At 36.1% G+C, this 12,565-nt stretch overlaps 1 protein-coding gene across 1 annotated transcript in view; it reads left to right on the top strand.

The window, feature by feature from the left end:
- NAA15 (N(alpha)-acetyltransferase 15, NatA auxiliary subunit) overlaps nucleotides 1-12,565 on the top strand; it is a 39,875-nt gene that overhangs the window by 17,106 nt on the left and 10,204 nt on the right. The window contains exons 6-14 of the mRNA XM_010283175.1: nucleotides 108-261; nucleotides 2,638-2,757; nucleotides 3,443-3,538; nucleotides 3,675-3,781; nucleotides 4,182-4,254; nucleotides 6,026-6,195; nucleotides 7,313-7,465; nucleotides 9,562-9,690; nucleotides 11,882-12,095. Coding sequence (XP_010281477.1) covers nucleotides 108-261; nucleotides 2,638-2,757; nucleotides 3,443-3,538; nucleotides 3,675-3,781; nucleotides 4,182-4,254; nucleotides 6,026-6,195; nucleotides 7,313-7,465; nucleotides 9,562-9,690; nucleotides 11,882-12,095 — 1,216 coding nt within the window. The remainder of the gene's footprint in view (nucleotides 1-107; nucleotides 262-2,637; nucleotides 2,758-3,442; nucleotides 3,539-3,674; nucleotides 3,782-4,181; nucleotides 4,255-6,025; nucleotides 6,196-7,312; nucleotides 7,466-9,561; nucleotides 9,691-11,881; nucleotides 12,096-12,565) is intronic.

Here is a 12,565-nt window from a genome sequence, read left to right as displayed (position 1 = left end):
CCTTTCATGATGTGAAAACTTTATGCTGTTTCTTTAGTCAAATGAATTAAATTCCAGATGCATTCCTGAAGGCTGAACTTTCTCATGTGTCTTGCTTTCCTGTGTAGACATCACCTGATAAAGTGGACTATGAGTACAGCGAACTGCTGCTATATCAAAATCAAGTCCTCCGGGAGGCAGGACTATATAAAGAAGCCTTGGAGCATCTTTGTACCTATGAAAAGCAGATCTGTGATAAACTGGCTGTTGAAGAAACAAAAGGTAATTAATTTTTGAAGTTACATTTAAACACATAGTATACAATGGAATGTCTGTACTGTCAGCTTTTCCCATCTTTTGGAACTTCATCTTTGATTTGTTTTTAGATTAATTTATTTAATTTTGCTGTGGTAAACAGCTGTCTTGCAGCTGTACGGTTCCTGTCATACTCCTCTCCCAGGTTGATAAGACATCAGTAGAGTACACACATACCATTCTGAAACTTTTGAGCTGATGAGCATTTCAGACAGATGATCCTGAACTGATGTCCGTGCCATTATAGCTTTGATAGCGGTCCTGACAGGGAGACCTCTTGCTGAAAGGGCACCATCTTCTTTAGCGAAGTAGAAGGCTTTTAATTATACTCCATCACTCTTGCAGTGTATGGAAATAGGCTCTTTAGCTGGGCAACCCAATGCAGGCTTCTGTTATTGTATTACTATAATTCTAGTGTGTAATATTATAACACAGCAATATAATACTGTATCATGTATTCCATAGCCGGAATTACACAGCGATAGAAGTTCATTCTTACAGCTCCATTAACAGGTGTGCTTTTTCAAAGCATGCTTTGTTCCTCTTCTGCTTGATGCTTGTACAGTCCTTCTGTGAAACTTCCAATCTATCGAAGGTACTGTTTGTTCGCGGCCCACACAGGAATCCGTTTGGATGATTGCTTGAAGCAAAGAGAAGAAATCTTTTTACTCTGCAATATTATTCATGTAGATGATGTAGCTAGCTCCCTGTTCCTGCTAACGGTAATCTCACTGTCTTGCAAAAAGAACCAAGGAAGTGAGTAGTGATGGTGTTATGGAAGGTGTGTGGTACTTCCTCAAGGAAAATGATTGCAGGTGACTCTCCACTGCTGCTGAATACATCACTTGGTTTGCCTATAAAAGGAAATGGATTTAGGGATTCTACTATCACAGACCATTTTTCAGACATAGTTGTGAGAGTTGGGGGGGGAGGCGGTGTTTTGTATGACTTATCTTTTATCTGAAAGATCTTTTGACATACAATGTGTTCTTCAGTTTTTGATGAAGGTCCAAGGCTGGCACTGAAATAAGATTTTTTCAAATAGGGCTCTGGGAAAAACAAAAACAAAAAAACAAAACAAAAAAAAACCCACAAACAACAACAACAAAACCCACACACACAACCTTCTAGCAAGTTACCAGAAAAAAGGATGGAAATACTCTTTGCAGTCTGTGTGCTTTCAACAGGGTACAACTGATTAATTTTTTGGGGCACAGCTGCTGTTTTATTGGTAGGTCTATCTTAGCTGCTGTGCCTACTACAGAAAAGCCTGCTAATAAATGAGTGTTGTCTACAAATTTTAAATGCATGTGCAAAAGCTATTGTGGATGAAGTACAACTGAGAAACACTGAAAATCATATTGGCATTTGCCACCATTAGATAAAAATTGTAGCTTCCACCTCAGAGAAGGAATTTAAGTTTATTTTCCAGATTCTGTCATTCTCAGTGAGTGAACTATTAATGTTTTCTCTGGCATTAGATACAGCATGTAGTCCTCAAGTTATCCTCTCTGTGTGGGAAGCAGCATCTCTTCACAAAATTACGTGTCGATTGCGTGACATAGGGAAGAAGAGAGCTAATGCTGACTCACATTTTCCTCTTGAAAATGGATGAGAAAATTTTACCTTAATCTAGAATGACACTATTACCTTCTGGTGTGTAATCTTTCAGTGCCTAACATTTGCCAATGGCAAAGCTTTGTAAAATACTGTTTCCCATTGTGAAATGGGAGGTTGACTTTTGTTCCAACTACAACATCAGCAAAGATGCTCTATACAGTTGTTAGACCTAGACTTTACTTTTAACAGTTGTGTCTTGTAATGAAGTGTTATTAAAAGGAAACTTGCTTGCAGAATCTTGAGAATTCATTAATCAGATCAATGTCTTGATTTAAAACATTGAAGTTAATTTTATGAAATACCAGACTGAAGAACCATTCTTTTATTTGCAGCTCTGCAGTTTCAATTTGATATTCAAGATGCTATATACGTTGACATACTGTGTACTGCTTTTAATTGCCTCCTGTAGTAAAAACTGCGCTTTAAGTAACCAGTCGCTTCAATAAGAGAAAAACACACATGCATCTTGCTTTTAACATTAAATTTTCAAGTATATTTCAAGAGTTACTGGCTGAGTTGTAGAATTCTATTGTAATTGCACCTGTTGCCAGAATAAAAGCATATCGGTCAGCTAGTTTGTGATGCCACTGTGATCATTTTTTTCTAAGAAATTAGAATCTACATGGAGTTACGGATTACCTAATACTTTACCGTAAAGTGATTAATATTACACAGCTTCAGTATCTTGTTACCTTAATTTAAAACTTTTTGGATTTCACACAGGAGAACTCCTGCTTCAGCTTGGCAGACTTGAAGAAGCAGTTGAAGTCTACAGAGGACTGCAAGAAAGAAATCCTGAAAACTGGGCCTACTACAAAGGCCTAGAAAAGGCACTTAAACCAGGTAATTATTTGATATGTTGCGGTAAATAAGCTGTTCCTGCACATTTGGAATTTATAATATTTGTTGAAAACTTGTATCGCTTTAAATAATAAAACTATTATTTAAAAACATCTCCATTTAAATTTTGCTTTTTGCATAGTGTGTATGACATATCATCATGATGTTTTATTTTTAAGAAAGGCTGCAAGTATTTCTTGTATTGTTGTTACCATGTCTTATTTAAAACCAAAACAACAAAAAAATGCAGTATTTTTTGTGCATGGTTGAAAGAAGAGAATTATTTCTTAGACAGTTTTGATTTAGAATTTTTCTTCTACTGTCTCTGTTATCTTAATCTTATGTTGTAGGTAATACAGGTTTTGAAAAAACAGGCGTAATTTCCTGAATGGTTTTCTTTGTTCAAGATTTTAGCGCAGCGATAAGGCAGATGCTCTTTTTAAGATGAGAGATAAGCAGTTAGTCTTCCACTGCTGGAAGAGGAACTTACAGATACTGAATATCTGAAATCATTTAGTATGGCAGTTTTAAGAAGAATAAAATGGAAATTAGTGTTCTTTAGGAAGTATGTAGCCATTAGGTGCTATATATTCTGATTCTTTTTTTAACCAGATATAAATCACTCCCCGCCCCTTCTTCCCTTCTTGCCAAAAGGAAGGAAAAAGTAAACTGTAAAATTCTGTTCCAGCTAATATGATGGAGAGGCTAAAGATCTATGAAGAGGCCTGGACTAAATACCCAAGGGGACTAGTTCCAAGAAGATTACCATTAAACTTTTTGTCGGGTAAGTGCATTTTTGCTGAGCAGGTAGTGATCAACACTCATGTTTCTTAGATAGTAATGTTTTAACAGCATCAACAGTCTGCAATTGACAAGTAATGTGTGGTAAAACAAAATCAACAGGTCTTTTTCCTCTCAAGGTGAAAAGTTTAAGGAATGTCTGGACAAGTTTCTAAGGATGAATTTCAGCAAAGGTTGCCCACCAGTCTTCAATACTTTGAGGTCATTATATAAAGACAAGGAGAAGGTAGGTTTTCCCCCCCACTTTTTACATGATCTACCTCAGAGCTGTGATACATTAAGGAGATGAAGAAACTCAGTCCATCAGAACTGTTGTATATTATGGCCTAATATTTCTAGGAAGAAATAGGTACAAGCATACGTAGCTTTGTGCTAAGTTGGTACATGTAGAAAGCTAAGATTTACTTAATTGTAAGCTGTGTAAGTGTTAACCCAGGGAGGCTTGGTCTTAATTTGTTAAAGAAAGAGGTGAGATTGAGTGCATTCCCATATGTATTGTAATTCAGGATATTGCAGAATTCTCTGACGAAAAATAACTAGTTTGGATAACACCAAGTAGTTCAAGTTGAAATAAAATACCATCTTGCCCACAGATTTTTTGTTTTTGTCTTGTCTTCCATGTGTAGGTGGCAATCATAGAAGAGCTTGTGATAGGTTATGAAACCTCTCTAAGAAGCTGCAGGTTATTTAACCCAAATGGTGAGTGCCAAGACTAGCATGTTTCATGAAAGTAGTGCCTGGTGTAAGCATTATGTGACCATTCAGAGGCAAGGAATCAGTGGGGAGTGAAGAAATTGATGGGGTTCACCCCCAATACAGAACTGAACCATAGCCATCCTTAGAATGGATTTAAACTGTCAAATATGAAGTCTGTACTCAAAATCTAGTCACTTATTCTAAAAGTTTTGCTGGATCCATGAATTTGATCATCTCTTTGTGGTTTTGAGTTCAAGTATTCTATTTTCAAGGCTTGAGTTTATCATTGTCCAGGAAACTGAAATTTGAAGGCTATGTTAAATCTTGAATTGAAGAAATGTCAAATAAAAAGCAAAAACAGAGTCTTCAGGTGGGAGAGGGTTTTGGAGCTTTTGGTGGGGGCTGGGTTTTGTGTTCTTGGGGGTTTTGTTTGAGAGCTAAAAAGCATTTTCAGGTTTTGACTGAGAGCTGTTTTGTTGTGAGGTATGGACCTACATGTATTGAATCCAGCCTTCGTAGTTTCCTCTCGGGTAGCTTTATGATAGTTTTTTTAGTCATTTGCCCAACTGCTTCATAACAGAAAATGTCCAAGAAAAAAATTTTCTACGTAGAATATCAACAGAGGGTAGTCTTGAAATTTTGGTAGGTGAATTATAATGGTGTAATAATCAATATAGCATGGATGATAATATACCTTAAAACTTTACAGGATAATCCTAATTATTAAAGACATTTTTATTGAAATTATAGCCAGTTATTTCCCTGCTTTACAGAAACATTAATGCAATACTTTGATATGAAATTCTCATCTAAGTTGCCTGTTACACTTTTCCCTTGAATTTAATGCTATAGGCTACAATATAGCCTCTCGATACCTGTTTGAATTTGTCCAAGCCTTTCAAACGCCCTTGCCCTTTTCTGATTTAAGGAAAAGGCTTACTGTTATTTCAGATCAATTCAATATTTGATATTAAATTTCATTCAAATAAACGATTTTCTGCTACCTTAAAATGAACAAATGCATGTAATTGCATGGTTAAGGTATACCATAAACTGAAGAACCAGAACCTTTTGGCAGAACTAGAGCCCGTACACGCTCTTTTCCCCCTGGAAGGTGCTATGCTTCATAGTCAAAATTGAGTAGTGAAATGAGCTTTTAAGATTTTGGTAGTATTTTGGATTTCAAACAGCGCTCTCACTTTCAAAAGTGACTTGTGTGTAGGAGTGTTTTCTAGGATACATTTAGGCAAACAGTGATCGTAAACTTGTCAAAAAGATTTTGCTTCTACCTTCAAACAGACAGCCTTTTTTGTTTAAAAATATTCAAGTCTATGAGTTGAAAACATGTAAATGCTGAATGTACTGAGATCCTTTACGTTGTTTCTGTGCAACACTTGCGTTTAGCAGGACTTTTTGCTATACCCTTTGTCTAAAATAGTTTTAAATAAGAACTCCACATCATGTACTAAGCTGCGTTGAGGGACTAGTTGGCACAAGATGTGACTCCCTTCTGACACACTAACTCACTTTTCCTTTCCCTTTAAACCACGGTAAGGGAAGGGAACAGTATGTGCTTAGGTCTTGTTGAAACATAAACTTAAAAGTTAGTGGATTTACCTGGACTCAGGTGTTTGAAAACACTCCCCAGGTCTGCTGTGACAGCCTGATACAAATTCAGAATTAACTTCAGTAGCTTGCTTTATAGCCCTCTGCTTCTGGCAGTGTTGTTTTAATGAACTGAACAAAACAACTCCCTCTATTTTTCTCCCTCCAGATGATGGTAAAGAAGAACCTCCAACCACTTTACTCTGGGTCCAATATTATTTGGCTCAACATTATGATAAAATTGGACAGCCATCCCTGGCTCTAGAATATATAAATGCTGCTATAGAAAGTACACCTACTTTGATAGAACTCTTCCTCGTGAAGGCAAAAATCTATAAGGTAAGTTTGGCTTGTTCTTAGTGACCAGAGGTTATTTGTTTGTTATGGTGGAAGACTTTTACATATGCTTATACTGTCCTGTAATGTTTCTGAAGTGAACATTGAAGTGTTAAGCTTGTATTAAGCCAGACACATGAATAATCCATGGAAAATTACTTAGTGAGATTTAGTGAGTTTCTAGATAAGGGTGTTGTTTGGCTACTTGGGTTTTTTAGTGCGTATGAATAAGCATCTCCCTATGAAGATTTTTAAGTCAATAAAGGACAAGTATATTGCAAAGTGTGAATTCTCAGTTTACAATTATATTCTTCATATTAAAAATTACACAAATAAATTCAGTTGATGTTTCAAGTGTCTTCTACCTGTTTTTGCCTTGGCCGCCACTTTTTTTTAACTACTTGAAAACAATTTCTCAACTGCACTATGATATTGTATCAGAATATCATTATCCAAAGTGTCCTTTAAGCATTTTCAGGAAAAATATCTAGTGCCAAAAGACCTGTAATTCCATAACAAGGGAAAGTAATTTCTATACTTTTTTTCTTTAAAGGTCTGTTGCTTTCCTGAATGAAGCTATTTATTTTAAAATGTCTAAAAAATAAGTAATTGTAGAATCATAGTATAGTTTGGGTTGAAAAGGACCTTTTAAGGCCATCTAGTCCAACCCCCCTGCAGTGAGCAGGGACATCTTCAACTAGATCAGGTTGCTCAGAGCCCCGTCCAGCCTGACCTGGAATGTTTCCAGGGATGGGGCATCCACCACCTCTCTGGGCAACGTGTGCCAGGGTTTCACCACCCTCTTTGTGAAAAATTTCTTCCTTCTATCTAGTTTAAATCTATTGTTTTCTAGTTTAAAACCGTTACCCCTTGTCTTATTGCAACAGGCCCTGCTAAAAAGTCTGTCCTTGTAGGTCCCCTTTAAGTACTGGAAGGCTGCAGTAAGGTCTCCCTGGAGCCTTCTCTCCTCCAGGCTGAACCACCTGAACTCTTTCAGCCTGTCCTCATAGGAGAGGTGTTCCATCCCTTGGATGAAACATCCCCTAATTATATTAAACAGTGAGTAAAACATGCATAGTTTATAATTACTGAATCTAACTTGAATTTCTGTCTCTTTAAGCATGCTGGAAATATTAAAGAAGCAGCAAGGTGGATGGATGAAGCTCAGGCTTTGGACACAGCAGACAGATTTATCAACTCCAAATGTGCAAAATATATGTTGAAAGCAAACTCCATTAAAGAAGCAGAAGAAATGTGTTCTAAGTTTACGAGGGTTTGTTGCATTTAACTATAGCTCTTTTGAATAATGTGAGCCTAATCACTTGTGGAATAACTTTTTGTGTTAACTTTCCACTCACCTTTACTGTAACCTTTAAGTTCTGTTTCAGAGCAACTATGATTGCTTGCTAATGGCAGTCAGTATCAGTGTTTCAATTAATCTTGGGTAAGCGTGATTCCATAGTATTAAGTGAAAACTCTAAAGCTTGGATTTGACAATTTTTGCCAGGTAGGAAAAACACAGCATGTCTGTTTTAGAGATAACTACTTTGAAAAAAATAATTTTTGAGAAGTCATTTGGTTTAATGTTGATTCTGTAGGATCCTTGAAAGATCTGATAAAGTTGCCCGTGTGTTTTCTTTTTTCCCCCCTAATGGCAGTAAGTTAGAGAATTCAGACTTCTCTTGTCATGAAATTTCTGGGTGGCTACTAGGTGAGAGTCTTTCTGAGATGTCTTCCTTTTGTGAACAAGCTTTCATCCCTAAGGCCACGTTTAACAGTAACAAAGGAAAGATGCTTATTGTATCTTTTTTCTTTTTTGTGGCTGCTTACCCATGACCAGTTAGCTGGCATAAAAAGTTTGCATTATGCAGATTGCTTAATTTAATGCATCAGCTTTTTGTCCCTGCAGTAACCTATTCTGATATGTTTGATGGTCTCACAGGTTGGTTACTCTTTAGATTGACTTCTCTTGCTGTTATTCTTTCATAACCGAAAGTCAAAACAGCTGTATAGTCTTTCCAGAATATTTGGCAAATGATAGCTTTTAGAATACTGGCAATATCATTTAATGTGTTGTCAGTAGGAGGCAGGAAACAAGCTATTGGAACCTACCTGCAGAGGTAATCCTTTTTGTCTGTTGTCCCATTTTTCTCTTATGGGGGAAAGCTGAATGAATTTTGTGAAATGGAGGCTGTGTGCAGGCAAACATGGAGGGAGGGGAAGTTCTGTTTCATATAAGCTCAGTAGCTTCATGTGGGGTTTTTTGATGCAAAACTGCTATGAATCTGGGTTAATTGACCTCTCTCAATGCCTTAAGCAGCTTTAAGATGTCAAAAAAAGCAAGCATACCAGTTGCCCAAAACTGAACTTTAAAAATAGAATTTGATGATGTTTGCTCTGTGTTGTCTCTTACATCTTCTTTTGATCTTATGTCTCATGCTGAAATATACAAGGTTCCTAATTAAAAAAACAGTAATTAAAGAAGACATAAATAGAGCATAATGAAAATGGAAGGAACAATTTTTCTGATTTTTAGCTGCCTGAATCAGACTTATTTGAAGACTGCCTTTGTCTCTCGTTTGGGACATTCTCCTTACCCTTCCATTTGAGTATTATCTGTCATTTTCCCAGCTTTGGCTCTCGGCTGATTCTTGAATAGCCTGGTTTTTGCAGGATCAGTGTAAAGTCAGAATGGCTCCATCCACTGCGACATTAAGCTTCAAAGGCATATAATAAGTTCTACAGATCTATGCAAGTATATATAAATACTAGATTGGAAAGACAACTGTAATCTCCTTTTTTGAATCAGAAGTTGTCATTCCTTTTGTATTCCAGTATTCCTTTGGCTGGGCCACTGCGCTCTGGTACTGATCGCATAAGAAATAAGCTATTACTACTGTCAGTTACTACGCTTAGCTCAATCAGCAGGTCTCTGGAAGACACAGATGGCAGTTTTAGTTAAAAAACAAACTAAAAAACCCTGCAGGTATCTGTGTCATGCCACATGCTGGAACTTTTCTGCCATTTTTCTTCATGCTGCAATGTGTTATTTGTGCACACAATATTAAAAACACTGAATGATTGTCTCTCCTATCCTGAAGATGCAGAACTGTCATCGTTAAACAGTCACTACCTGGCTATTCATTGTGTATTTCTGACTCTCCTAATAAGTGGAACATAGAGGAAATTTTTTTTAAATAATGAACAAAGCAAGTCTGTCTTAACTGTGGCATTTTTTAATTTCAGGGCTCCAATTTTGAAATTTAGCATTCTTTTGATAGCCTCTTTACTTGTGCTTTTAATTAGAATAAGATAAAAGAAACGGTTGAATGAGACTGACTTTTTTTATAATGCTGTTTTTGCTTTCAGGAAGGAACCTCGGCAGTAGAGAACTTGAATGAAATGCAGTGCATGTGGTTTCAGACAGAATGTGCGCAAGCTTACAAAGCAATGAACAAATTTGGAGAAGCACTTAAGAAATGCCATGAAATTGAGAGAGTACGTATCTAGTTACACTGCCTAGGTTGGAAAACACTAGCTTAAGTTTATTGTGCTAAGACATTTCTTTTCTGAGCAGTATGAGTATACTTCATGTGGCTTCAGGAGAGGTTTCATTTCGTGTTGGCTGCTGCGAGTTGATTAAGTTAATGTTTCTTCCTAAAAATGTCATTGTAAACTGTGTATTACAAAGAGATTCTATAAAGTCATTTGAAAATCTAGGAAAGAACAAAAAGCTCTCAAATAATCTTATTTTTGGCTGGGTATGTAAAAATCTATATTTGGGTACAAACCAAGAGTATGTGTACTTTAAGAGAATACTTATAAGTATATATACTTTAAGAGAATACTTATACTAATACTTAAAGTAATGATGTTGCCTTGGTTGTTGTTAAGCCACTGTATTTTAGAGGGAGACAATAAATGTAAAAAAAACTATTAAAAAATTTAAATACCTTCTTTAAAAAAAATTAAACTACAGCTTAAAAGAAGCTATTAGAAACATAAAGACTTCTTAAAGTAGAAATTGTATCCAAGTCCGGGGGGGGGAGCATACTTGCACATTAAATGCGGATCCATAGTAAGACAGACAACAAAAATTGGGTGCACAACTTGTAAAAAAATAAGTATGGATTTGGGTTTTTTTAAGCACGTTAGGGTCTAGAAAAAAGACCAGGCAGCTGAGGGTGCAAATTAAGTGCTCAAAGAAAAGAACTTAGTAGGAAGCTACACCTCTTTGCAAATAGAGAGGCTTAAGAAGATTTCAACGCTGATGCTTTTCTGCAGAGGGGACTACTAGTCTGTGGAATATTCTCAGATTAGAACAAATCAACAAAGTGGTTTTCCAGGACCGTATTCTGTTCACACAAATCATTTAAATAAACTTCTGTAATTTCTTTTAAATTCTTTTAAAAGAATTTGTGTAAGAAGCTACTAGTCTTGCAGATTGTCTTGGGTACCAGAAGAGGTCAGCAAATGAAGAGCTGACTTAGGCCACCCTAAAAAACATTTCTACAGAAGGAATTAAGTCACTATATTTAATTTATTTATTTATTGGATTAATTGATTGAAGGTGTAGTAAAGATCAGAAATAAGATTGACAAATATGTTGTATTCAAGAACAACATCAACAAAGCTTTTGTAAGAAAAAGCGGTGCTTCTTAAGTCTTTCAGAGGTGCCGGTTATGCTTAAGGCAGTCTAGTTGATAAAATGTGCAACATCGGCACTGTCGCAATACTAAATGATAAGATGGTACATGAAATGTAATGTTCAACAGCGTAGTCAGTGAAGGAGTGACAAGAAGAATTCTCTGTCTATACGTAAGTAGTAAAAGGTCTTACCTGAATTATTGCTGCTCAGGAAAGAAATCTTGGAACTGTTACAGACAGTGCTGCAAAATTTTCTGTGTTGGTGTGGAGCAGAAGCCAAAAGGACAGTGTTTGGGAATTAAGTGACTAGAGTAGTAGTACTTTTCTTCCATTACACAAATCTGTTGTACTGTTTACATCTGAACATCACACCTCCTTTAAAATGTGCTAGTAAAATATGTGCAAGGAGTAACTTTGACATGGAGAGATTGCAATTAGCTTGTCATGTTTAATATTTTATCCTCAGCTTTGACAAGCAACAACTGAGTTTAGGATAACCTTGTATGAGATCGTACGTACATGGAGAAGTTGAAGAGGGGAATGACTTTTCACTGCTTCTCAAACAAAAATAAGGGGACATCAGGTGACAATGAGGAAAGCAGATCTTGAACAAAAGGAAGTACTCTCTCACACTGGTGTGATTTAAGTGTGGAATTTGTTGCCACAGTATTTAATGGACGTCAAAATTACACTTCTAACTGAAAAAATTAGAAGAGTTCATAGAAGAAAAATTCTTCAAGTGCTGTTTAAATACAATTAATGTAGAACCTTTGTCCCTTAAACTGCTAATTGTCAGAAGGTAGTAACTGTTAAGAGATTGTGAAATGGGTTCTGCCTAAGATGCCTGAAGGCATGGTTCTTTTCACCATGACTTTATTTTTGGAAGGTTTTGTTAACTCACACCATTTCTAAAAGTTAGGGTGTATTTGTCAAACAGCAGGCTTTTACTAAATTATTCCTTTGGGGAGAGTGTATTTAAAAAGTCAAGGTTGATATCCGATTGTTAATGCTTGCTAAATAATGTTATGTTATGTTGTGTTAGCATTTTGTAGAAATCACAGATGACCAGTTTGACTTTCACACTTACTGTATGAGGAAGATTACCCTTAGGTCTTATGTGGACTTGCTAAAACTAGAAGATGTACTTCGACAACATCCATTCTACTTCAAAGCAGCACGAATTGCAATAGAAATATATTTGAAACTTCATGATAATCCCTTAACAGATGAAAATAAAGAACATGAGGCTGATACAGGTATTCAACCCTCAGGATTTATTAAATACGCAGTTTCACTAATTATTTGGTATTTTATGAAAATACAGCATTCTTATAGTTGTCAACTGTAGTAGCCAAAAAAAAGAGTTTTGTCACAACTCGAAGTAGGCAAATTGTAACTTAGCCTGCATGTAAAAGTAGATGTTCTACTGAAAGTTGAAACTACTACGTGTTTTTATTTTGGTTATTATAAAACAATGATGGTTTTGTAGTAACAATTGTAATTGTTAAGTAAAAACATGTTTGTGTTATGAAATGGCTGAGAAAGCATGGAATTCTTATGGTTGTTGGTCTGTGAAATCACAGATTGAAACAGGTGTGCTTAGTGGTAGCTTTTTTCTAAGCATTTTGTCAGTATGCAAAACTTTAACTAGGTAGCGACTTAAATCTTATCTCCTGCTTCCGATGCAAAAATAATGTTTTAAGTCTGTGAATTCCTCCCCCCCACC

This window comes from Phaethon lepturus, unplaced genomic scaffold, assembly GCF_000687285.1.
Source record: "Phaethon lepturus isolate BGI_N335 unplaced genomic scaffold, ASM68728v1 scaffold4633, whole genome shotgun sequence".
In the NCBI taxonomy this organism is placed as follows: domain Eukaryota; kingdom Metazoa; phylum Chordata; class Aves; order Phaethontiformes; family Phaethontidae; genus Phaethon; species Phaethon lepturus.
Note: the sequence above shows the minus strand (reverse complement) of the source record. Positions and strands in the feature narration are given on the sequence as shown.